At 39.9% G+C, this 26,136-nt stretch overlaps 2 protein-coding genes across 2 annotated transcripts; one reads left to right on the top strand and one right to left on the bottom strand.

The window, feature by feature from the left end:
• The first annotated feature begins 5,731 nt into the window (after positions 1–5,731).
• On the top strand, positions 5,732–8,983 carry LOC104424757 (2-alkenal reductase (NADP(+)-dependent)). Its single transcript, XM_010037257.3, has 6 exons — positions 5,732–6,093; positions 6,203–6,386; positions 6,476–6,642; positions 7,746–7,828; positions 7,928–8,054; positions 8,534–8,983. Exons 1-6 carry the CDS (start codon positions 5,863–5,865, stop codon positions 8,795–8,797), a joined length of 1,056 nt encoding a protein of 351 aa, XP_010035559.1. The 5' UTR covers positions 5,732–5,862; the 3' UTR covers positions 8,798–8,983.
• Positions 8,984–17,042: 8,059 nt separating this feature from the next.
• LOC104427155 (transcription factor MYB97-like) lies at positions 17,043–20,835 on the bottom strand. Its single transcript, XM_039305048.1, has 6 exons — positions 20,524–20,835; positions 18,016–18,541; positions 17,753–17,935; positions 17,494–17,670; positions 17,232–17,411; positions 17,043–17,149 (listed from the first exon to the last, which is right to left on the bottom strand). The coding sequence occupies exons 1-6, from the start codon at positions 20,833–20,835 to the stop codon at positions 17,043–17,045; spliced, it is 1,485 nt and encodes a 494-aa protein (XP_039160982.1).
• Between the last annotated feature and the right edge of the window lie 5,301 nt (positions 20,836–26,136).

Here is a 26,136-nt window from a genome sequence, read left to right as displayed (position 1 = left end):
TATGTATACTAGAATGTTGTTTTATTTATTATAGCTTCTTAGGTCCGAGCTGATAGCTCTCATGCATCGAGAGAGAGGATTTCTACGATGGCGGCCGCCCTACATGCCACGGATGGGCGGTAGTTGTCCATCAACATGGAGCCACTCCTTGGCATCACCGGTTTGGATATGGCATTGTTGAAGGGAAGCTAGCGAGGAGACCAGACAATTCATCAACCATGCACTCGATCTCGTCCATGGGCTCTTCGGTTGGCTCCACACCTATTACTTAATGAGAGAGATTCAAACCACATTTCAATGAGAATGAAAGAGAAATACCAAGCATGCAATGTGCAATACTCACTTAATGATGAGAAAGCGCCGTCTCAGCACTATCGCCACCCAAACTCTCACTCTTCTCCTCCTCCTCCTTTAGAGCTAGGGTTTTGGCTTGCGTTGTTGAGGCGAAGCTAGCGAGGAGACTAGACCATTCATCATCGATATCGATCTCGTCCATCAGCTCCTCAGTTGGTTCCGCACCTATTGCTTAATGAGAGAGATTCATACCGCATTTCCAATGAGAATGAAAGAGAAATATCAAACATGCAATATATGTAGTACTTACTGAATGAGGAGGAAGCAGCTGCCTTGGCAGATCGCCGCCCAAACTCTCCCCTTCTTCTCATCTTCTTCTTTCAGAGCTAGGGTTTTGGCTTGCATTGTTAAGGCGAAGCTAGTGAGGAGACTAAACGAAAATGGGGACACCTCAAAAAATCAATTCCTCATCATCAATTTAGAAAATATTTTCTAAAAAATAATTATTTATGTAGCTCATAAAAATTAATCATTGAAAAGATAATATTTGTCTAGGCATTTTCTTTTAATGGTAGAAATAATTTTCATTAGTCTATTATTGCAAGCGATATAAACAATCAAATTAAGAATACATATTTTAAATCGTCGATTTTTCTCGAAACAAAAAGGCATGTTGAGAATTGAGAGGTGTGGCGTCAATAGTTATGAAGCAAATAGATAGAAAACATAAAATTAAAAAGGACAGACTCTCTGATCTAGCGAGAAAAATCGAAGGCAAATGGGGACACCCCAGAACCAGTTCCTCATCATCACTTATATCAAAGAAAATGAAGATTCAGAAAAGTTAGGCAATCGAAAAATACATTTTCTTTTGATGATGGAAATATTTTTGTTGAGTCGAATTTTTGTAAATAATACAAGGAATTGAATTTGAAAATATATATTTTTCAAATCGTCAATCTTTCCCGAAACAAACACAAGTTAAGAACAGGAGGGGGCATGAAATAGTTATAAACCTAATCAATAGAAAGCATAAAATTAAAAAAGGAAAGCCTCCTCAACCTGGCAAGGCTAAAGAAAAGATGAGGGGGAAGAAAAGAAGGAAAGAAGAGAAAGGCCACCTCAAGAAAGATGATAAACAAGAAGCGATTGCATGCACGTTCTCGTTGAGATCGATACACTCTAAAGAACACCATTCTGACCAAATCCGCTGCGAAATCGCGCAACGTGCCTTGAATCACGACACCCGTGAAAGGGCTTGCGAGGAGGAGGAGGAGGAGGAGGCCTTGACCTGGGAGGCCATGTGGGCTCACTTGTTGCCATGCTTGGCGTGGAGCCGGGCGACGAGGCTCTCCTTCTCCGATGAGAAGGCGCCCTTCCTCAGGTCCGGCCTCAGGTGGTTCGCCCACCTCAGCCGGTAGCTCTTGCCGCACCGTAGCAGCGGGGTGTGCCTCTGCACCGCGTTCCAGTTCCCTCCCCCGTTCCTCCTCACATACTTCGTCAGCATCTCGTCCTCTTGCCGACTCCACATCCCCTTCTTGAGTATCTTCTTCGGCTGCTCCTCCCCTCCTCCTCCCCTACCGCCTCTGCCGCCGCCGCCGCCGCTGCCGTTCATTATTGTATATCAAAGTCGCACAGCTCTAATAACACTCTTAAGCTCTTAAGGAAGGAGATGAATACACTTGCTGAAATTTCTTTTCACACTCCGCTATTCGAAACGATTACAAGACTTACTAATATGTAGACTTAAAACACGACTCTTGACATACCTTAGATACATGAAAAGACATGTCTAGATACATAGCAATAAAGATACTTTAATATGTGTGCTGAAATGACTTCCGTCGGGAATTGAACAACCTGTATTCATCGCTTCCGATCTTCAAATAGCTTGTCCCCCGCCCTTGGTTTTCAAGGCCTCTTGTGCTTGTGGGTAGATTTGAATGCGGTGCTTCACCATTGTTGGTGAAGTGTTCAGGTTTGAGAAGGAGCCGCAGGTCGAAGTCGACATTGCTGATGTTTTCCCGTTTTGAGTAAAGACTGTCATCTCTCCTCCCCTAATTAGGTGTGATAGATAGAGAGAGAGAGAGAGAGAGAGAGAGAGAGAGAGAGAGAGAGAGAGAGAGAGAGAGAGAGAGAGAGAGATAGATGACGGCGCTTGTCTTCTTCTTCTTCTTCTTCTTCATTGTAAGCAAGGTGTTTCGAGAGACAGAGAGAGGGATTTCAGGGGGAGAGCTGGGACGTCGCTCTGGCTTGCATGCGACGTGGGTCGTTCCATTGGTTTTTTTCTCCTTCACCTTTGAGGTGTACGCTCCACGCATCCCCTACGCATCACGAGGGGCATTTTGGGTACTCCACGTTTCGGTTTTTCCCTAAGATAGTTAGTCCAAAGTAACGACCGACCAAAAAAAAAAAAGTAATAACGAGTGTTATTCAGTTGCCTAAGTGCATGTATGTGATTGAATTAGAAAGCAAAAGAGATCTTATGCAACTAGGGATGAGCATGTACCATAATGACAAGTCCCTTTAAATTATGGTGAACATTCGACTCGGGGGCTTGAGAGCCATGATGGTTGAAGTATTTTTTGGCTATAGAATCGACATATTTTTCTTTATTGTTAGGAGATGTCAGGAACAACGACAAATTATTCATGATATTTTCGTGCTTTTAATGCCACGTTATCAAATATACTTGTCATTGAGTGCATATGCGTCACTAACTGGATATCAATCATAAAGTCATTTTTGTCGGAACCTTACCCGTCCCATTTCATCGATTGACCCGTTGCGGTAAATTTGGGGAAGAAATGCCCTATATAATGATCTTTATTTCCCCGTTTATTCGTATAACTTTGTCATTAATGCTTCTCCATCTTTTCTTGTGTCTTTTAGTTTAATTCAATGTTGCTTCATTTTTGTGAAACATGTGATTACTTGGTGTGTTTCTTACTAGGAAAATTGTTCAAAAAGTCTTAAACCTTTTAATTTTGTCAATTGAGTCACAAGCCATTTCATATTTTGCCAATTGAACCCAATCGATCAACTTTAATTGGAAATTGCTAACGTGGATGCTGGTAATATCACGTAGGATGACTAGTATTAACATAAACAATTTTTTTTATAGTTTTTAATTGAATTTTGTTAATAATATTATTTTCTTTTCTTTTTTTCTACCAGGACTGAGGACTCTCATTGGCCATTGGGCCTTGCCCACAAGCGGGGAGGGTATTGCAGCCCTTGCCTAGTGGGAGGCATGGGTTGGCCAGTAGCCTCCCTGAGGTAAGGGTGAGCGATTCTAGGTTTTTATAACCGTTGAAACAGATTCCTCATTTTTTGGAATCTAAAATCTACTATATAATCCTTGGAACCCAAGTTCCACTTGTATTATTAATTGAAAATTTGTAGTAAATCATTACCTTTAATGATCATCACCCATTGCTACAATCCACTAACTATAACTTATATTTAGGCACTCGAATAATATGAAATATTAAGAAATTAAAAGTCTCATTGATAAAATGGAAGCTTGGATTAGTGATTTCAGATTATACGTTCATCATTGGATGCCATGGAATATTGCAGGATTGCACAAAGATATAAACAAAAAAAACATAAAAAACTTGTTTCAATTTCCAAGTTTCAGGTTCCGGGTTCCGTTCCATTTATCTAGAATCGAGAACCTATTTGTCAAAACATGTTTCCCAATTTTTGGAATCTAGAATCTACCCTACAAATTCAAGTGTCTAGTTTTTGCTAACCTTAGTGTTGGCCAGTTTGTGTATGTCGTTCGAAAGAGGATCAAGCTAAGTGCAGATAAAGCTATTTTCGTCTTTGAGAAAATGTCTTTCATTAGGTCCTACAGTTAGTTATGGACTATTAACTTTACTGATTTGCGATGTCTCTGTGCTGTTGCAGCTGCTATGATGTCTGCAATTTATGAGGAAAACAGGATGAAGATGGCTTTCTCTACATGACCTACAGCGGCGAGAATACTTTCGGTTCCCTTTGAAGCATATGACTTAGTTAAAACCTTTGATGAAAAGCTTTGCATTGTATATGTATGGGAAGCAGTGCCAGCTTCAAATGTAAATTCTTTGCATCCCCTTATCCTTGATATCTAGCTCTTTTACTTGGTGCCTCTTTAATTTTACATTCAGGTCAATGGCATCTATAAGACTTGGATAATTTTGTCTCTCTTTCTCTCTCCTCCTAAATATGTAGGGGTTTGGTTGAGATGCATTTGAATAGTGAAAGCATAGTAGAACAGACGGATTTCATAAAATGACAAGGCAAACTCTGAATTAGTTGTTTAAATAAATTAGCATTAGACGTTTGCCATACCCTTGAGAAAGCTGATTTTGGTAAGCTAGTTACTGTAACCCTGGAATTACTCCTGTGTTTTGTGTCAGTCTCGACTCGTGCTACTGTTTGGGCTAGAGTGTGCATTCTATGTGGTGGATGTTTTTCCCATTCTGGATCTCGAAACATAAGCAAGGTGTGGAAAGGCAAACGAGTTAGGAAATCTCGAAGCTTACTCCTCTGCTTTTATTGCGTGACAGAGCATTGTACATTATCGTGTCCCCGGCTCCACCTTGCTCTTGAAAATAGAAAATGCATATATCCAAGTCGTTGATCGCCTGTTTATGCCAAATTCACCGGGAAGTAAGAGACCGTGTATAATGGCGTAATTCGCAGATAACAACACACTCTCCATCATCTAGAATGAAGTAGGGTCCATGCCATGGAATTGCTGCTCTCAAGGGGGGTTCATGTTTGATCATGCATGTAGCTGAGTCTATATAGGTCGTCACGGGGTCTGATTTTGGGTTCCACCGTAAAGGAGGAAAAGGACAGAATGGGTTGAAGACTCCACCTTTGTCGCATTAGTTCGTATAGGTCAAGTCCGGTACATGGTGACATGGACGTGCGCGTCAAATGCGCTTACCGTCCATGGGTAAGAAAAGAACAATAACCTTTTCTTGTTCAAACGTAAGAAAAAGAGCTTCTTCGAGGATTAACTTCCCTCCCATTCAAATGACGTCTCTTCCGAGAACCTCATCTTCATTTGCACTTACAATGGATTTCTCGTAATTCGACTGATCGGTCTTTTGCTCTCGAATTCTCTAACATTCCCAATGAGTAAGGACGGCAAAAAATGAGGGATAAGCTTCGCGTTTTTCATGTCCATGATGATTGCATTGGGGTGCGGTCCCTGTAAGCTGTCGCTGCACGGGGGTTGAATCGTCAAGGGTACAGAAAAGTTCCTGGATCCTGAAACAAGTGGTCCACAATAATCATGATAGTAGTTGATCTGTTCTTGTCTAGTACTGCCACTTTCTTCTCTTCGTGGTGCTGTTTGCATCATGAGTTTGGTAATCGACTACTCCATCGAATTCAAGCCACACAGAGTGCGTGCGCGTTAGAGAGAGAGAGAGAGAGGTAGAGGTAGGGGGGGCCTAGCTTTGTCTCACTTCCAACTACCCTGACGCGACAGCTCCCTGGTAAGAGCGAGAGGAAGGAGAAAAGCTCCATCCGAGCGGTGGTTCGGAGGAAATCAACACGGCGAAGATGACCACCATGGAAAGCAAAGAGTGGCACATAGTAGCCTACGCACCGGAAGGGATCCCGACTTCTGATAATCTGAAGTTGCGTTCGTCAACGATCCCAGTCGACGCCGGCTCCATCCCTGACCGCCATGTCGCCCTCGAGATGCTCTTCCTCTCCGTCGAGCCCTTCGTGCGCTCCCGGATGACCGGCCGCGAGGACGGGCTGTACTCCCCGCAACTCGATCTCAACCAGGTCTTCTATAAGTTGATTCATTAGAGTTAAACGCACAAAATGACCAAAGGGCAGGTTGAATAACCAGATCATCTGTGAAAATATGCGCTCGTGTCTTTGGGAAGTGCAGGTGGTGACCAGTTTTGGGATTGGAAGGGTGGTGGAGTCGACGGACGATAAGTATGCCAAGGGAGAGATTGTGACCGGCCCGTTCTTACCGGTCGCGGAGTACTGCGTAGTGCCTTCCGACTTCATTATAAAAAAGATCGAGCCTAATGGAGACATTCCGTTGCCGGATTATCTCAGTTGCTTAGGTTTATATGCTCTCACGTTTCGTTCACAATGATGAACAAGAGGATAGGAGGATAATTACATGATGGAAAACTCTTTCATATTTTCACAGGAGTGCCTGGATTCGCGGCGTGGGTGGGGATAGAGGTGCTGGGAGAGCCGAAGGCGGGGTCGAATGTGTTCATCTCTGCCGCGGCAGGCGGCGTGGGGATGTACGCGGGGCAGCTGGCCAAGCTCAGAGGGTGTAGGGTCGTGGGGAGCACCGGATCTGATGAAAAGGTAATGTTTGCTTGTAACTCCTATTAATGCTAGTATAAGAACTAAATTAGCTGCACGATTCATGTGCTTTATGTAATGAAAACGGGAAAATTGTCCAAAAAGTCCTAAATCTATCATACTTTTATCAATTCAGTTTTAAATATTTTCACTTTTTACTTAATTGAGTCCATTCGACCAATTTTAATTGAAAATTACTGACGTGGATGGCCGGTGCTGATGTGACACTTTTTTAATAATATTTTGAATTTTGTATGATTTCTTCTTCTCCTTCTCCTTTTTTTTTTGAGCCTTTAGATCTAGACCGGCAAGGGTTGCCAGTCAACCCTTGCCAACTTTGGGCAAGGGCATCATGGCCCTCGTCGACTCTAGGCGACACCCTTTGCCTAGAGCTTTAAGAGTCTATAGATTTCCAAAAGAGTTGGTGAAATATAGAAAAACTCGGTGGTAGAAAAATTTTACCAACTACTTGATTTTCAAGTAACTTGTTGGTGATTTACCTATATTTTCACCAATTGATAGGAGTTCATGCTTTTATACTTTTACCTATGAGAGTCCATTATGCCAACTCTTACATGAATTTCTCGATCTTTATTTGAATGAATTATCAACTTTTTTCCTTATTAAAATATCAAATATTTACAAATATCGGTAAATTAAAAAAGAAATAAATAAATGTTGCCAACTAACTCAAATGAGGATTGATAACTCAAAACTAGTCAATAATTTAATTGGAGAAAAGTCAATAAATCACTTGAATTAAAGTTAGTAATTTCGTTTACGAATTGATAAATTTGAGGCACAGTTAAGTAATAACTCAAGTAATAGTTAGTGGTCTAATATTATGCGTAATTAAATGGGTGGGAAAGTTAGAAAGTCACATTAGTTTAGGTTAATAATATCTAAAAGAGAGTTGCTAAATGTAAGGACTTGTTAATTATGACACGTAATGTTGATAAATTAAAAAAAAATTGAATATTGTAGGTGAGCTGGCTAGCTAAATGTCTTCTATTTTTAATTTCCAAGGCACCAAAGCATAACTAAAATTAGTCGGCTGGTGGTATAGTATATCTTTATTATCCTTATTAATAATGTAATTTTTATAGGTAATCCTGGTGAAGGAGGAATTTGGTTACGATGAAGCATTCAATTACAAGAAAGAAACCGATCTTGACGCTGCTTTAAGCAAGTAATTGAAAATAAAACCCTGTTCTCGCTCATTAATCTCATTTTTCATCAGTACAATTGTACATGTGTATGCTAATTACTCGAATTTCAAATGTGGCAGATACTTCCCCGACGGCATAGACATGTACCTTGACAACGTTGGCGGTAAGATGCTTGAAGCTGTGTTGAACCATGTCAATGAAGGTGCTCGGATCTCGCTCTGCGGCATGATTTCCGAGTACAACAAGGTATATTCCAATCGCTAGGTCTTGTTATACAACAGCGTTTCGCTCCTAAGAAGGATTCAGCATCTACAAGATTATAACCACGCATCCGTGTTTAAATTTGATGTAAGCGAGCCGATTGACGAGCTGTCTCGACACATCTCTGCTTTCAAAACATGGATAACTTGATTCCAGCGACCGGAATACACTCAAGACTTCCGGTGATTCTTTGCTGAAGCTAGAACGTGACAGAGGAACCAGTAAAGCAGCTGACCGACATGATAATAGCAAAGGTTTAACTGTCCATGATGGGGTTAGGTTCAGCTCTGTCTGTTGAGTGGGAAAGAACTGTGTCGGTCCAATCATCTGCGGAGCCTTTTTCTCTCTCCAGAAGAGATTTCTTGAAACCCAAACACCATTTAATTAACTCATCAACAATTCATGATCGATCGTTTATCTAAAATCCTTGTTAATCAGCTTTTGTTTGAACCCAATGCAAGCAGGTGTGGACAGAGAGGGAAGGGGTCAGGAACCTGCTGAACATGGTGGGGAAGGGGGTGAGGATGGAAGGATTCATGGTGGGCTCCCCATCGCACCTGGCGAGGTTAGGGGACTTCGCTCGGGAAATGGAGGGTCACCTGAGGCAAGGCAGGATCAGGTCCAAGCACAAGATCTATCATGGCGTCGAGAGCTTCCTCGAGAGCTTGCAGTCCCTTTTCTCGAGCTCTAACATGGGAAAGGTCATCCTTCAAGTCAAGCCCTCGTGATGTATGTCACAAGATTGAACTGATGAGCTTGGTGTTTTCTTATATTCGAAACCGACTTGTCTTATTCATATTTTCACTGTATTTGGACCGAACCTCCTAATTAAGTGTGCAAGTTTGTCTTAGTTAAAAAGGGGTTATTGCTTTAAAACTTACAAGATGATCAATGTACAAAGTGTTTACACACTATATGTTTTTGTTATAATATATTTTATTATTCTAAATGTGATCCTAATTTTGTATTTTTCAATTAATTTCAATGTATCACCTGCGTTTATTATGTGATATTTACCTATTAATATGTTATCATAATGGTCTTAATGAAAGATGTTGATAACGTAAGAAATAGAATAAAACGTCAGGTTGTTTAGTTCAAACCATATCATTACAGAAAATATACCATCACGTTTGAGGGGTATTAACTAGTGGAACATGACGTATAGATCTGGTGTTTTTATATTTGCAAATTGTTCGTGCTTCGTGGATGTATCCAAGGTTTTAGGGTTTTTTGTATTTGCAGATTTTCATAAGTGGCTAGAGGTATGTCCATCTTTACGTTTCTGCAAATCGATGCCGAATTTTGTACAGATTTATCCGTGAATAATAAATTGGGATCGTTAGGTTTTATTTCAATTTAGTCTTACAATTGATATCATAGCATGTTTATAATCTCTACCTTGGTGAAAATTTTGAAATTTTTGTATTATCACTTAATTATGTATGGGTAAAATTCAGATCATTACACTAATTGACCAATTAGTGCCATTTCGATACCTAATCTTGTTCATTTTAAGAATAAAAATTTTTGTCAGGCAGTTTAGATTAATTTTATATTTATCCACTAACATGCGAGGTGATCATGCGGGTGCGCAATCGTTAAAGTAACAATCATAGTTACTAAGATCTTAATTGTAATAAAATTAAACATGTGCAATTAAACATAATTAGAAATGCAACTTAAACATACGACATAATCAAAATATGAGCAAGTAAATGCCTAATTACACTGAGAATGCAAAACGTAGCAATTCCTAACCAAACCCCATCATTTTTTGATTTTTGAAAATTTTAATTTTTTTAATTTTTTTTAAAGTCGAATTTTCAATATTTTCTGATTTTTTTAATTTTTAATGTTCTCTTAAAGTTGTTTGAATTTTCGGAAGTTTTCTAAATTTTTATTATTTTTCGATTTTTTATTTTTTAAATTTTTTTAATTAATTTTTTTTGTCCTTTCCCTGTTTTGTCCTATCTACTGCACTCTCCCTCACCTTTTCAGCGACTTCTATTCCCGAAGTCACTTTCTCTCTTTTCTTTTTCTCCTTTTTTTTTTTAATTTCTTTTCTTTTCCTTTTATTTTTCTTCTGCCTTTTGGTCTTCTTCTTCTTCGTGCGTTCTCTGCACGCCGGATGTTCCTTCTACGCCTTCCCCCAAACTTCACCCAGACAGTAACACCAGCATAGCAACCAGCGACCCTTTCACCACCGAACCGTCACTGTCTATCGGTTGTCCACTCCGACTGGCGACGACCACCCTCGGCCACAAATGCCGGCGGGCAAACCATTTTCGAGCACAAAAACCCCCTCGGCTCAAGAATACACGATTGCTCCACGAAAATCGTATGAAATCACAATGGAAACATAAAAGGCGGGCACGGTCCGATGTATATAAGAGCAAGCACGAACCAAACCGAGATTCAACCCGGTTGCTTCTCAGTTCTCTCTGGGACATTTTGTTAAACACATGAGGTACGCTACTATAATGAGGGGTTTTTGGCTCAACGAAGGTCGAACCATAACGGGATCTTCGACACACAACAAACAAGACGTTGGAAACAAAAGTAAGGCGATGCAGGCCGGAGCTCGCGTGAACTGAACGGCCACGAGCTCCGGCCTGGTGTGCCCGAGAAATAGAGCACACACAAAGGCCTAGGGGACTTACCTGGTTCGGGTGGGGCGCAGTGGCGGATGGCAGCTCTCAGGCGGGCGGACGACTGACGATGGCGAAGCTTTCCTTCGAGCTCCCTCTCTCCCTTCGGGTCGTCCTCTCCTCTCTCGCTCTCAATCCCTCTTGGTTTCTCTCTGGTTCCTCTCAGCTCCTCCTCAGCTCTCTTGGTTTCTCATAGTTCCAGAAGAAAGCCGTCGGGGAGCCGGATCCCGTGCACGGTCGAGCCTCTTTTTGGCTCTCCACCCTCTCTCAAGTACTCCAGCTCTCACTCTCGAGCACCTTTCTCGCTCAAGCCCTCTCCCTGTGCTCTGGTGTGTTGTCCTTTGTGGAGTTTTTCTGCTGAGCTCGTTCGGGGAAGAGTTGTGGTCGACAACGATGGGCGGATGGGCCTCCGGCAACAGCTAGCTGTTCCCTTGAGCTGTCCTCCTCGTTCTCGTTCGCTCTCTCTCGTTTTCTCTCTATGTTTTGTCTCGGCTTCGTCTTCAGCCCCTCACCCCTCTTGGTTCGGATGGCGGACAACGGGCGGACGGACGGGCCTCCGGCCACGACTAGCTGTTCCCTCGAGCTTCCTCCCTCCCTCTGGTTCCTCTCCTGTGTTTCTCCTTATCCTTCCTCTGCTTTTTGTCTGTGTTCCCTCTTTTTCTTCTGCAAGACCTTGTGAGAAGACCACGACCGTGCTAGTTGCCAGCCAAGCATTCCCGACCCGCGGATCACGCTGCCATCTCGATCCCCTTGCTCCTCCATCGCTGCTCCTTACGCTCTCTGGCGCCGTGATCATTTTCTGTTCTTCCTTGCGGAGTCTGCGAAGACCGGCTAGAGAGTGGAGAAACGAGCATGGGTCGGGCCGAAGGAGAAAGGAGGCTTGGGCCAGCCTAGTGCGGGTGGAGGAAGAGAAAAGAAAGGGGTGCGGGCCGGGCCAAAACCAGGTTCGGCCCGACCCGATTTTTTTATTTTTGTTTTTTTTTTTGTGGCTAATTCTTAACTTTGTACACAATTAAGTCATAAATAAAATTATAAAATTTAGGTGTCAACAAACGAAAAGGATATTGATTGTGATTAATCGCATTAATATTATGAATTTTATCTTATAGAAATTTTCAATATATTAATGTGATTAATTAGGATGAAATATTATTTTATCTTTCTTCATTTACCCACATGGATTAAGGAAGAGAATACAATTTAATAATTTCATCATGAAATAATTATGAATCTATTTAAATTAGAAACTTAGCCCATAAGCAGTTTTTGATGTTATGTGATTCATATTTTATAATATGTTTTACATTGGTAAAATATGATTTAAGTTTGCTTGCCTCAAATATATTGATATATAAGTCTTCCTTTGATTATGATGCAGTCTTATTACCTACGATTAGTTTTGGTATAATAACTATAAAGAATGGAGGGAATTAGTTCTTCTTCAATTAGGGTGCATGGATCTTGATTATACTCTACATCAGATGAACCGCCAACACTTAAGCTAAATATATTATTTATGCACAATGGGAGCGATCCAACCATCTCAATGTGATTTACATAAAGACAAAACTCCTCGCTAGAATTCGTGGTTTAGTCATTTAGCATAACAATACCAATGAATTACTTGAGGCTATTGATACATAATTTAAGTCTTCAGAAAAGGCACATGCCATGACCATGATTATGAAGTTCTCATCATTAAAGCTTATCGGTGTAAGAGGTGTATAGGAGTACATCATGAAGATGAGGGACATTGCAGCTCAGCTGAAGAATCTCGAGGTTGAGATATCAAAATCATTTCTTATGTACTATATCTTGAACACTCTTCCACAAGAGCATGCCCCTTTTAAGATCTCTTACAACAAACATAATATAAAATGGTCAATCAATGAACTTATGATCATGTGTGTTTAAGAGGAAGAGAGGCTGCTAATGGAGAAAGGAGAAATTGCTCATGGCAACACGGGATAAGTACAAAGGGTTAAGGCAAGCAAAAGTGAAAAGGTAAAACGTCTCTACCTCCCCCAAGTTGACATTAAGAAGGAATCCAAGTGGTTCTTTTGTAAAAAGAAGGGGTACATGAAGAAGAACTGCGCCAAATTTAATGCCTGATCCAAGAAGAAATGTAACATTCTCTCATATGTTTGTTATGAATCTAATATGATTGATGTGGGTCACAACACTTGGTGGATTGATTTTAGTTCTACAATCCACATGGTGAATTTTTTCTAAGGTTTTTAGAACCAGCGGAAACCAACGGGAAGTAAATAAAATATCTATTCATGAAATAAGATGCGCTCTCATGTGAAAGCTATTAGGACATGCAAATTAGTTCTTAGTAGTAACTTTGTTTTGAATTTAGAAAAGACCTTTTACATTCTTAGTTTCTCTAGGAATTTAATTTCAGTTTCAAGATTTGTACTTTTGAGATACTACTTTGAATTTTCAGGTTCAATATTCAGTTTATCATATAAATATGAAATTGTTGGGAATGGTATTTTGCTTGACGATCTTTTTCGAATTGATTTACAAGACAGTGTTGTTTATAATGCGATGTACGTTTACAATAATATTGGCATAAATCGATGTGTTGTGAAGGAGGATTCCCCATGTTATGGCACTAGAGATTAGGACATATCTCTATAAATAGAATTAAGCGGTTAGTACATGATGGAGTACTTCGTACTCTAGATTTTATTTATTATGATACTTGTGTGGACTGCATAAAGAGAAAACATATTAGCAAGTCAAAGAATGATGTTAAGAGGAGTACTGAAATATTAGAAATCATATATACAAATATTTGTAGTCTAGATATTGACTCAAATGGTCAGAAATACTTCATCTCTTTCATAGACGATTATTCACGATTCATGTATCTTTGCTTACTTCGTAATGAGTACAAAGCGCTGGATACCTTTAAGGTATTTAAAACTGAAGTAAATAAATAATATAGTAAGCAAATTAAGATCGTGAGATCAAATAGAGATGAGGTATACTATGGTAGATATATTAAAAATGGACAAGCACTTGGTACATTTGCGAAGTTTCTTGAAAAGTATGAGATTATTGCCTAATATACTATATCTTATTATTCGAACCAGAAAGGTGTAACGGAAGGAATGAATCGAACTTTATTAAATATGGTGCGGAGTATACTTAGCAGCTCCAAATTTCCTAAGTTATTGTGGACTGAGACTCTAAAAATGGTAGTGTATATATTAAACTGATTTCCGACCAAGCCCTTTCCAAAGACGTCTTTTGAGTTATTCAAAGGTTGAGAATGGAGTTTGCAACATGTACGCGTTTGTAGATGCCTCTCTGAAGTAAAAATTTACAATCCACAAGAAATGAAGTTAGACCTAAGAATAATAAGTGGGTATTTCGTTGAATATGCCGAAAATCCAAATGATATAGATTTTACTGTTCATCTCATATTACTAGGTTTATGGATTCGAGAAACGCAAATTTTTTTTTTAAAATGACCTGATCAATGGAAGTAATCAATTCAAGAACCTTGTTTTTGAAGGAGATTATTCAGATACTCAACATTCTATCTCAGGTATTGGATTGGTTGTTGTCTACAATACCCCTTTAATTCAATCGACCATTGAACAACTAATCATTGAAGATCCACGACCTGCTAATATTGATCTAGTAGACCAAATTGTTCAGTAATTGTCAGATACCATTGAGCTTCCAATTGAACAACAAATTTTTCAGGAGAATGTTGATGCAACATTAAGAAGGTCTACTAGAATGAAGAAGTCAGCAATCCCTAATAATTACATTATGTATTTGCAAGAATGAGTCATTGGGCAACATTGAGAGATACAAAGCCATATTCGTTGTTAAGGAATTTAGTTAAAAGGAAGGAATCGATTATACAAAGACATTTTCTCCTGTACTTAAGAAAAATTCTCTTTGTATTATTTTGGCATTGGTTGTTCATTTTGATATGAACTCATATTAAATGGATGTGAAAACGGTTTTTTTCAATGGAAAACTAGAAGTGGTTTATATGAAACAACCAGAAGAATTCTTTTCTAATGCTAGAAAGCATTTGGTATGCAAGCTTAAAAAGTCTCTATATGGCCTGAAACAAGCATTTCGCCAATGGTACTTGAAGTTCCATGAGGTCATCTCTTCATTTGATTTTATAGATAATGTTATGGATCAATATATATATCAGAAGATTAGTGTGAGCAAAATTTGTTTCCTTATACTATATGTGGATCACATTTTACTTGCAACCAATGACAAGGGGTTATTATGCGAGGGAGGTGAAACAATCTCTCTAAGAATTTTAATATGAAGGATATGGATGAAGCGTCTTATTAAAATATATAGGGATATAGCTTGAGATATATTAGGACTATCTCAAGGAACCTATATCAATAAGGTTTTGGAGAGATTTTGGATGAAAAATTGTTCACAAAGTATAGTACCCATTGTGAATGGTGACAAGTTTAATTTGAACCAATGCCCCAAGAACAATTTTGAAAGGGAATAAATGAAGAAAGTCCCATATGCTTCTGTTGTTGGAAGTTTGATGTATGTTTAAGTTTGCACTCGACCTGACATTACTTTTGCTGTGAGAATGTTCAGAAGATACTTGAGTAATACGTGTATGGACCACTAGAGAGTTGCAAAGAAGGTGACGAGATGGTACAAAGTGACACATGCATATATATGGACAGACGAATAACTTGGAGGTAGTTAGTCATTTTGATTTAGACTTTGCTAGTTGTGTTGATTTTTGTAAATCAATATCGAGATAACTTTTATGTTTGTTGGCAGAGTTGTATCCTGGAAGAGTGTGAAATAGACTTTGGGTGCCACTTTCACTATGAAGGCGGAGTTTGTTTCTTGTTTTGAGCCCACCTCACATGGTGTGTGGTTGAAAAGTTTCATATTGTGGCTTAGAATTGTGGATTCCATTTCTATGCTATTAAGAATGTTTTGCGACAATTCAAGGACAATTTACCTAGTTAAGAACAAAAAAAGTGGTAGTCAAACAAGCACGTCGACATCAAGTATTTAGCCATTAAAGAATGTGTTAAAGAGAATAAAGTGGTCATAAAACACGTAAGCACTTGATTAATTCTTTAACTAAAGGCATACCACTAATAAGTTATAAGGATCATGTATTCACGAAGGGTATTGATCCAATTATGTAAAATTTTCTTTATATAGAAGAATTTCTAAGACTTTTATCCATTTGCAATGTTTTTCTCAATATAATTATTTACATTCAGTTATTCCGAGGAAAACAATTACGTTTGACTTGGAGTAAATATAAGGTTTATTCATTGAGTTATGCTATCACATATGGGCTGGTGAAATGCATTGTAATACATGGAAGATAATATTCTCTCTAAGAAGACTCATCACCATGATTCACGTGTTTTATTTCAGCATGGACTTTATGTGGATTTGGGTTAATATTTCATTTGATGGAATATTGAGATCAAGTGGGAGAATGTTATAATATATTTTATTATTTCAAATGTGATCATAATTTTGAGTTTCTCAATTAATTCCAATTTATTTCCCAAATTATTACATGCGTTTATTGCGTGATAATTACCTGTTAATATGTTACCATAACGGTCTTGATGGAAGATGTCAGTAACATAAAAAACGGAATAAAACATCAAACCATCTAGTTCAAACCATATCACCATAGAAAACATTAGGTATTGGCTAGTGAAACATGACGTACAAATCTCGTGATTCCATATTCACAGATCAATTGCACTTCGTGGATCCGTCGAAGATTTGAGGGTTTTCCACACATTTGCAGGTTTTCATCAATGGTTGAAGGTATGTCGATCTTTACGTTTCTACAAATTGATCTTGAATTTTGTACAAATTTATCCGTGAATGATAAATCAAGATCGTCAGGTTTTATTTAGATTTAGTTTTACAGTTTTTTTTTTCTTTTCTTCTAATTTCTTGGCCACACACCAACACGTGTTTTTCAACACAAACTTGAATTAGAGAATCAAGAAAGTTCGGCTGACCTGGAATAACAACATTAATAATATTGAAATATCAGTAGTATTAACCCTCAATTTGTTTAGTAGAGTAGGGCTGAACAAAGTCCTTTCCAATAAGCTGCATAAAGATCACTTACACAGTCTATATCAAGTGATCTTGCATATATGTACTAGAATGTTGTTTTATTTATTACTGCTTCTTAGGTCCGAGAAGATAGCTCTTGAGCAGGCGTCGGGAGAGGGGATTTCTGCAATGGCAGCCGCCCTACATGCCATGGACAGGCAATAGTTGTCCGTCGACATGGGGCCATTCCCTGCCATCACCAATCTGGAGATGGCATTGTTGAAGCAAAGCTAGCAAGGAGATTAGACAATTCATCGTCCATGCACTCGATCTCGTCTGTTGGCTTCTTGGTTGGCTCCACACCTATTGATTAATGAAAGAGATTCAAACCACATTTCAACGGGAACAAGAGAGAAATATCAAGCATGCAATATCCAATACTTACTGAATGAGGAGGAAGTGGCTGCCTCGGCAACATTGCCACGCAAACTCTCACTCTTCTCCTCCTTCTCCTCCTTTAGAGCTAGGGTTTCAGCTTTTGTTGTTGAGGCGAGGCTAGCGAGGAGACTAGACAATTCGTTGTCCATGTCAATCTCGTCTATTGGCTCCTCGGTTAGTTCCGTACCTATTGCTTAATGAGAGAGATTCAGACCACATTTCAATGAGGTTGAAAGAGAAATATCAAGCATGCAATGTGCAGTACTCACTGAATGAGGAGGCAGGGGCTGCCTCGACACCATCGTCGCCCAAACTCTCACTCTCCTCCTCCTCCTTTAGAGCTAGGGGTTCAGCTTGCATTGTTGAGGCGAAGCTAGCGAGGACACTAGACAATTCATCGTCCATGCACTCGATCTTGTCTATCTGCTCCTCGGCCGATTCTACACCTATTGCTTAATGAAAGAAATTCAGACCACATTTCAATGAGAACAAAAGAAATATATCGAGCATGCGATATGTAGTACTCACTGAATGAGAAGGAAGCAGCTGTCTCGGCACCATTGCTGCCTAAACTCTCGCTCTTCTTCTCTTTCTCCTCCTTTAGAGCTAGGGTTTCAGCTTGCATTGTCCAGGTGAAGCTAGCGAGGAGACTAGACAGATCATTGTCCATGCACTCAAGTTTGTCTATTGGCTCCTCGGCTGGTTCTGTACCTATTGCTTAACAAGAGAGATTCAGACCACATTTCAATGAGAACGAAAAAGAAAGATCAAGGATGCAATGGAGTACTGACTGAATGAGGAGGAAGCGGCCACCTCCACACCATCGCTACCCAAACTCTCTCTCTCCTTCAGAGCTAGAGTTTCGGCTTCTGCCAACAAATCCTCCAACAGGCCAGTCCTCTCCTCGAATGGGGTCCCAAACAAGCTGCAACTGCCATCGGAGCTTGAAACCGCTGCCCCCGGCGGCGTCATTTGGATTGAAGGGAGCTCCACGCTTGCTGCCACAAATGGCAGCTGAGATTGGGCGCAAAACATGCTTAGATCACGACGGAGCCCAATGATGGTCGACTGCTCGGGAAGCTGATGGCATTGGCATTGACCGGGTCCAGGCCAGTTCGAGTGCAATGATGACGAAGCTCCAAAGAAAGGAGATCGAGGTCGGGCACTGCCATCAGTGAGGCTGCGATTGGCCGGATTGGATTCATTGCTCTTGACACGGCGGGGGGCACGATGGTAAACAAGTGAATCCGCCCTCTGAAGCCTCTTCGTTCTTGTGTTCCAGAAGTTCTTTATCTCGTTGTCCGTTCTTCCCGGCAACTATAGATCCAATCCCCATTAAAAAAATTCCAAGACAAAACTAGAACAACTAATTGATTGAGCCTCAGTTTCGTGAGCATATATCCAAGTAATTAAATAAGAAAAATACCTAATTTCTACAACTTTGCCCCTTTTCTTCATCTATTTTCATGTTCGTTACCATGAAATCGTAACATTCTTTATTCAACATGCTTTATAAATAATCTATAGTACTTTTCAACAAGATCCGTCCCACATAATCTCTTAAATATATGCAGAGGACTCTAATTATCGGGATTAAGCCGCATGACGATGCCCGTGAAATTAGAAAAGACTAAATTCATTCACTCTTTTTGGATGGGCCTTAAATATTACATAAAGAATATTAGATTGTACAGTTGAAAAGATATGTACACGAACATGTCTTATTCTTTTCAATAATGCATATTTGTAGTTGTAAAATACTATTGGTCTTCCTTAAGTGAGAAATAACTTTTATTACAAATATCTTCTATCTATACTCCAACATGAGATTTTAATTCAGACATTGATAATATTTATGGCGTATCTTAAAAATCCAGAAAACTATTCACACAAGTATCTCGAATTTACGTTGTTTGTTTAGTCGTGTGGATACAGTAAATCAATTTTGTGAAAATTTCACTTAAATTGGCTAATAATATCATTTTAATTTATTTTTTTACCGTAAAAGCTGGTGGATTTTTTTGTTGTTGGCAAAATTTGGCTAAATGACCAGCTTTTCGACTACATGCAAAGGTTTGAGACATAATTGGTGGATGGAAATGTTTCGGTAGTAAGGAGGATGACGTCAACATAATAAGTTATACGTTAATTTTAATTTTTTTTTATTTGTGGACCCTGCAGAGCCATTTTGTATTTAATTTGAAATATTGTCTCTTTTCTTTTTCTGTTTTATATTTTCGGGTGTAAACTTTTTTTATACGTCGAGTTATGCATGTGAGCTCATTTATTGTAATGATTCGATACGTAATAAATGCATAAAACACGTGTTTCACCGGGAAAAAGAAAAATGCTCACGACATACGTAATAAGTAATGAAAAGAAATGAACAATTTCACATAGTCAAGAGTCCAGAGAGAACGCCATGCAAGAAAAATCGAACGAAAACGGGGACACCCCACAAAACCAATACATCATCATCATAATTTACAAAACATTTTCTAAAAAACAATTATTTATGTAGCTCATAAATATTAATCATCGAAAAGATAATATATGTCTAGACATTTTCTTTTAATGGTAGAAATAATTTTCATTAATCCATTTTAGCAAGTCATACAAGCAATCAAATTTAAGAATACGTTTTTCAAATCTTTGATTTTCCTCAAAACAAACGGAAGTTGAGAATTGAGAGGGGTGGCATGAAATAGTTGTAAAGCGAATCAATAGAAAACATAAAATTAAAAAGGAAAGCCTCCTCAACCTAGAAAGAAAAATCAAAGGCAAATGGGACACCCCTAGAACCAATTCCTCATCTTCACTTATATAAAAGAAAATGATGATATAGAAAAGTTAGGTAACCCAAAATATACATTTTCTTTTGAGAATGAAAATACTTTTTGTTTGTCCATTTTTACAAATGATATGAGCAATCGAATCTAGGAATATAATTTTTTTAAATGATCGATCTTTCCCGAAACAAATGCAGGTTGAGAACTGGAAGTGGCATGAAATAGTTGCAGAGCTAATCAATAGAAAACATAAATTTAATAAAGGAAAGTCTCCTCAACCTAGCAAGGCAAAAGAAAAGATAAGGGGGAAAAAGGAAAGAAGAGAAATGCGAGCCCAAGAAAAATGATAAACAAGAAGCGATTGCATGCACGTTCCCGTTGAGATCGATGTACCCTAAAGAACGCTAAAGCAAGATCCAGGGAACACGCCCCGGAAGGACACCATTCCCACCAAATCCACCGTTCAATCGCGCAATGCGTCTCGAATCGCGAGGAGGAGAAGGCACTGACCTGGGAGGCCATGTGGGCCCACTTGTTGCCGTGCTCGGCGTGGAGCCGGACGACGAGGCTCTCCTCCTCCGGCGAGAAGGCGTCCTTCTTCAGGTTCGGCCTCAGGTGGTTCACCCACCTCAGCCGGCAGCTCTTGCCACATCGCAGCAGCGGGGTGTGCCTCTGCACTGCGTTCCAGTTCCCTTCCCCGTACCTCCTCACGTACTCTGTCAGAATGTCGTCCTCCCGCCGACTCCACATCCCCTTCTTGAGTATCTTCCTCGGCCGCTCCTCCCCTCCTCCTCCCCTACCGCCTCCGCCGCCGCCGTTCATCGCTTCGGACGTTTGAATAGCCTTTCCCCCGCCGGTGGTGTTCAAGGCCTCTTGTGCTTGTGGGTATGTGTGAATGCGGTGCTACCCCATTGCTGGTGAAATGTTCAAGTTTCAGGAGGAGCGGAGGGATGAAGTCGACATTGCTGATGTTTTCCCGTTTTGAGTAAAGACTGTCGTCTCTTCTCCCCTAATTAGGTGAGAGAGAGAGAGAGAGAGAGGAGAGAGCTTGTCTTCTTCTTTATTGTAGAGAGAGAGATTTCAGTGGGGAGAGCTGGGACGTCGCTCCGGCTTGCATGCAACGTGTTTCGTCCCATTTGTTCTTTTCTCCTTCACCTTTGAGGTGTACGCTCCACGCATCCCCTACACATCATGAGGGGCATTTTGGGTACTCCACATTTCGGATTTTTCCCACATAATTTAGTCCAAAATAAAAAGCTTTATTCAGTTACCTAAGTGCATTTATATGACCGAATTGGAAAGAAAAAAAGGGATTTAATGCAGCTAAGGATGAGCATGTACCATAATGACAAGTTCCTCTAAATTATGGTGAACATTCGAATCAATTACTTGAGAGCCTTGATGGGTGAAATATCTTTTTGGCTATAGAATCAACACATTTTTCTCTATTATTAAGAGATGTTAGGAACGATGACAAATTACAATACGACTTTTTCACGCTTTGACATGAAGTTATTAGACAAACTCGTCGTTGAGTGCATATCTGTCAGTAACCAGATATCAATTATGAAGTCGTTTTTGCCAGAACCTTACGCATCTCGTATCATCAATTGACCTATCGTGGAATGTTTGGAGAAGAAGCACCCTAGGTAATGAACTTTATTTCCTTGTTTATTTGTATAACTTTGCCATTAATGCTTCTCCATCTTTTCCTGTTTCTTTTCATTTAATTCGATGTTGCTTCCTTCTTGTGAAAGATGCGATCACTTGGTGTGTTTGTTTTAGGGAAAATTATCCAAAAAAACCTAAACCTTTTGATTTTGTCGATTTAATTATATTGCATGTTTTGCCAATTGAATCAAATCGACTAATTTTAATTGAAAATTACTAAAGTGAACGCTTGTAGTGTCACACATGAGGACCATGTGTTAATGTAAATAATTTTTTTATAATGTTTTTTTTTTCCTACCAAGTTTGACAAGGGCCAATGACCCTTGTTGGCCATTGGGCCTTGCGCACGATCGGGGATGGTTTTGCAGCCCTCCCCTAGTGGCAGGCAAGGGTTGGCCAATAGCCTCTCCCAAGGTAAGGGTGAGCGGTTCTAGGTTTTCGTACCCATTGAAATAGGGTCCTTATTTTTTTAAACCTAGAATCTACTATAAATACTTAACCAAGGTTTCGCTTGTATTATTAATTGAACGATTGCAATTAATCATCACTTTTAATCACCACCACTTATCGTTACAATCCACTAACATTTACTTATACTTAGACACATGAATAATGCGAATTATTAAGAAATAAAAGTTTCAGTCATTAAATGGAAGCCGTTGTGACCTCCTTTTTTTCGAGCGCCTGCATACATGTGGACGCCTGCAAAGGCTAATGACTCGCTAAATCTATTAGGTTTAACCTAGGCTCTCCCAAACACACCAATTCATGGCTTATGGTATGAGTTTTTAGCTTGTAAGTTAATTTTAAATATGAGTCGCTACTAATCAATTTAGAGTGGATCGATTAGAAACCCAAGCGAAGTATTTTGAGAAATATTTCGCTCATGCGCAACCAGAGAAATTAGGATCGATGACTTGATTATACTAATTTATCACTAATGCTCTTCCGGTAGTTAATCTTATTTAAATCCAAAGACTTTTCGGATTTTTAAGGATTTTTCCATGCATTTGTGGAGAAAAACATATTTTTGGATTTTTTTATCCTTTTTTGAAAATATAAATCATTTTTGACTTTTTCTGATTTTTTTTTTTTTTGGAAAATGTAAAATATTTTTGGATTTTCTGATTTTTGAAAAATAAAATATTTTTTTGATTTTATTATTAAAATATTTTTATATTAATATAATGATATATTATTTAAAAAAAAAAAAAAGCGACCCGGGTCGGATTCTGGGTTAGGACCGACCCTGTTCGTTCAAATCAGTGGCTTGGAATGGGCCTGAAGCGCGGGCCTGGCCCGTAATTCTTTTTTTATTATTTTTGTTAAAGAATCCAAGCCCAAACAAATCAAGCCCAATTTCCATTAAAAGAAATGCTCGACCCAAGAATCAGCCAGCCCATGCGTGCTAGCCTAAATCGGCCGGAACCTTACTCGGGCCGAGATACCTGCATCCGACCCGGCTCTGACCTAACTGGCGCCTCTCTTATTCTCTACGTCTTTGCGGCGCCGATGAGGGCGACCGAGGCGAACAATGCTAGTCACCTTGGAGCGCGCCCGGATCTACCGCGGCTTGAGTCGGGGGACCGGCGAACGCAATGACGAGGTGGCGGCGAGCCGTTTGACAGGGGGGCAAGATGCAGCCAATGGTGGCGGCGGGGGTGACTCCGTGACGTGGGGCTTCAATTCGCGCCGGGCTTCGAGCACAAAGGTGGCGGCGGATTTGTGTTGGGCGGGGGGGGGTGGGGACGGTAGCAGCGGCGTCGGGCCGGCGATCTTTGGCATGGTAGCGCTCGCGGCTGGTCGACGGGGTGGCGGGTGATGCCACGGTAGCGACGGGCGGTAGGGATCAATCCTGCGGCTCTCTCTCTCTCTCCCCCCCTAGTTTCAGCCACCCTTTGCTTAGATCTAACCTTCCCCTGATGTCTCTCGGGAGAAGTCCTCGGAGCTTACTGCTTTTGATCTCTCTCTCTCTCTCTCTCTGCATGTGTCTTTGGCCTTCCTCCCCGCCGCCCTATTCCTAGGCGAGGAGGCCGGTCAACGGAGGTGCTTGCACCGCCGGTCCTTGGCGCTTCGAGCGACCTCCCCTAGCCGAACTGGTGTCCCACCAGTCGACGTGGCTCTAGCTAGGTCACCTTATCGCATTGAAGATGCGTCCCCTCTGTCTGCGCTGCTCCACGTGCGTCGGCGTCTCCTCCTCCGTTCGGCATCGCGCGCGTCCGGCCTCCTCTGCGCGTGTGTTGCAGAGGCAAAGGAGGAAGAAGACAAGGAGGAGGGGGCCAGGCCAAGAAAAAAAGGTAGTGGGCCTTGGGCCCACATGGGAACAAAAGAAGGGTTGGGCGTGAAGGCCTAGCCCCCATGGGCTCCTATACTTTTCTTCTTCTTTTTTTAAATATTTATCTGAAAAAGTGAAAAATAAAGGAAATAAAAGGAAATAAAGCTTAATGGATGCAAATAAAAATTAAGACCTAATTGATGCAAAAATCATTTTTGTTAGGACCAAATTGGTCCCTAATTTTCTTATGCAATTTAATCCTAAATATTTAGTCAAAATTTAGTTGTTAACAATGGAAACTTGGTTTTTACCAAAAAAAAAAAAAAAAAAAAAACAATGGAAACTTGGATTAGTGGTTCCGAATTATATACTTGTTATCGGGTACTATGGAATTTCGCAAGATTGTGCAAAGATATAAACAAAAGAAAAAACACAAAAACTTGTTTCATGTTCCAAGTTTTAGGTTTCAAATTTCACTTACCTAGAATCTAGAGCCTACCAGCCAAAATATATTTTCCAATTTTGGAACTTAAAACTTACCCTATATATCTTGAAATTTGGACCCGCATAGGTTCTCACCAGTTTAGTTCTCAAGTTCCAAGTACTATCCTGGAATCTTGCTCATCCCCATACTAGGGATGGAAGAAAAAAAGGAAAAAACAAAAGAAACAAAAAAAAAAACGAAAATTTGTATTATTAAAAATTGTTCATGTCAATATCAACTAACTTACCAAAAAAAAAAAAATATCAACTATGTCATGAAGGACAATTAGTGTCCACATTGATAATTTTTTGTTAAAGTTAGTTGGATGAATTCAATTGGCAAACGCAGTAATGTTTATGACTCATTTGGTAAAATTTAAATATTAAGATTGAATTGGCCAAATGCTATAGGTTTAGGACTTTTTGGATAATTTTCCCTTTTATTATATGTGTGAACATACTCTTAACAGGATACCCGATTCAACGCAAAATGATCTCCTTTATCAAAAGAATATCATTTGGAATGGAAGTATCATATTCTAATCAAGGCCTATGTTTACATAGACATGCTTCAATAATGGAGTCAAAAAAAGATTTGATAGCCAATTGAGATAGCTTAAGGTGTGCATGATGATAATCATTCTATTTCTTTGTATTTGAGAACATGTTTAAAACATAATTTTGTTTGGTAACACAATTTCGTATTTTTATTTCTAGAACAAATTCTTAGCCAAAAATAGCTCTAGAATAGAAATGAGATGTTTTCTACTTTTTTCTAGTTTTGAAACATAAATAGAAATAAAAATTCTTCTCATTGCTCGCCCTCATGACCGTTATTTGTTGCCCACCAATGTATGAATTCTACATCGGCACTTTCAATTCAATTGATTAATAATGTTTTATCTCACAAAGGAGTGGAGCACGGTGAATAGAAAAGAGCATGAGAAGGAGATATTTAAAAAGACCTATCAAACTAATTTCTCTTCATAGAACATAATTGTGTGTCGTTATTAAACCCATATCTCTGCTCATAAACTCTTCCGGAAAATAGAAATAGAAAAAATATTTCTGGCCAGAAATTATTTTTAGGAATCGTATGGTTTTCGACTCCTTAATCACCCTTAGTTTTGCAGAGTCAGGCTCTATCCTGGCTATACTAGGCCCATTGATTGGGCCCGGTTTCGCTTGACCTTTACCACCAGTCTCCATATAAAATCCGAAATAAAGAAAACAGAAAGGCAAGAGCTGACTACAGTTAGGCACTCAGAATTCTCTCTGCTGCAATTCTCATTGACCAAAACTTGGTCAGCGCCTAGCGAAGGAGGTAAAGATGTATCCAGAAACTATGGGGATCTTGAGTCACGAAAGATGCAGAGGGGGAGAGGATATTACCCGTATAAAAAGAGCTGATTCCAGCGAGGGAATCGGCTCGAGGGAAGATGCTGCAACACAGGACTCGCTCGGCTTCTCAAATCATGTATGTACCCACTGCACGAGTGATCCTCAGAACTAGCGACTTCGGTAAGAGGAGATATTGACGCGGCTCAATCAAATCATGGCGGCTAGCGCCTCGGCCCCCCTCTCTAGCCACATGATCAGATTGAGCCATGCCAACATCTTCGCCGCATCTCCCGACGCCCCCGGAATCACCGGCAGCCCGTCTGACGTTCTTGCGCCTCAGAGAGGGAGAGAGA

Source organism: Eucalyptus grandis, chromosome 11 (assembly GCF_016545825.1).
Source record: "Eucalyptus grandis isolate ANBG69807.140 chromosome 11, ASM1654582v1, whole genome shotgun sequence".
In the NCBI taxonomy this organism is placed as follows: Eukaryota; Viridiplantae; Streptophyta; class Magnoliopsida; order Myrtales; family Myrtaceae; genus Eucalyptus; species Eucalyptus grandis.
This window is presented reverse-complemented; position numbering and strand designations above follow the sequence as displayed.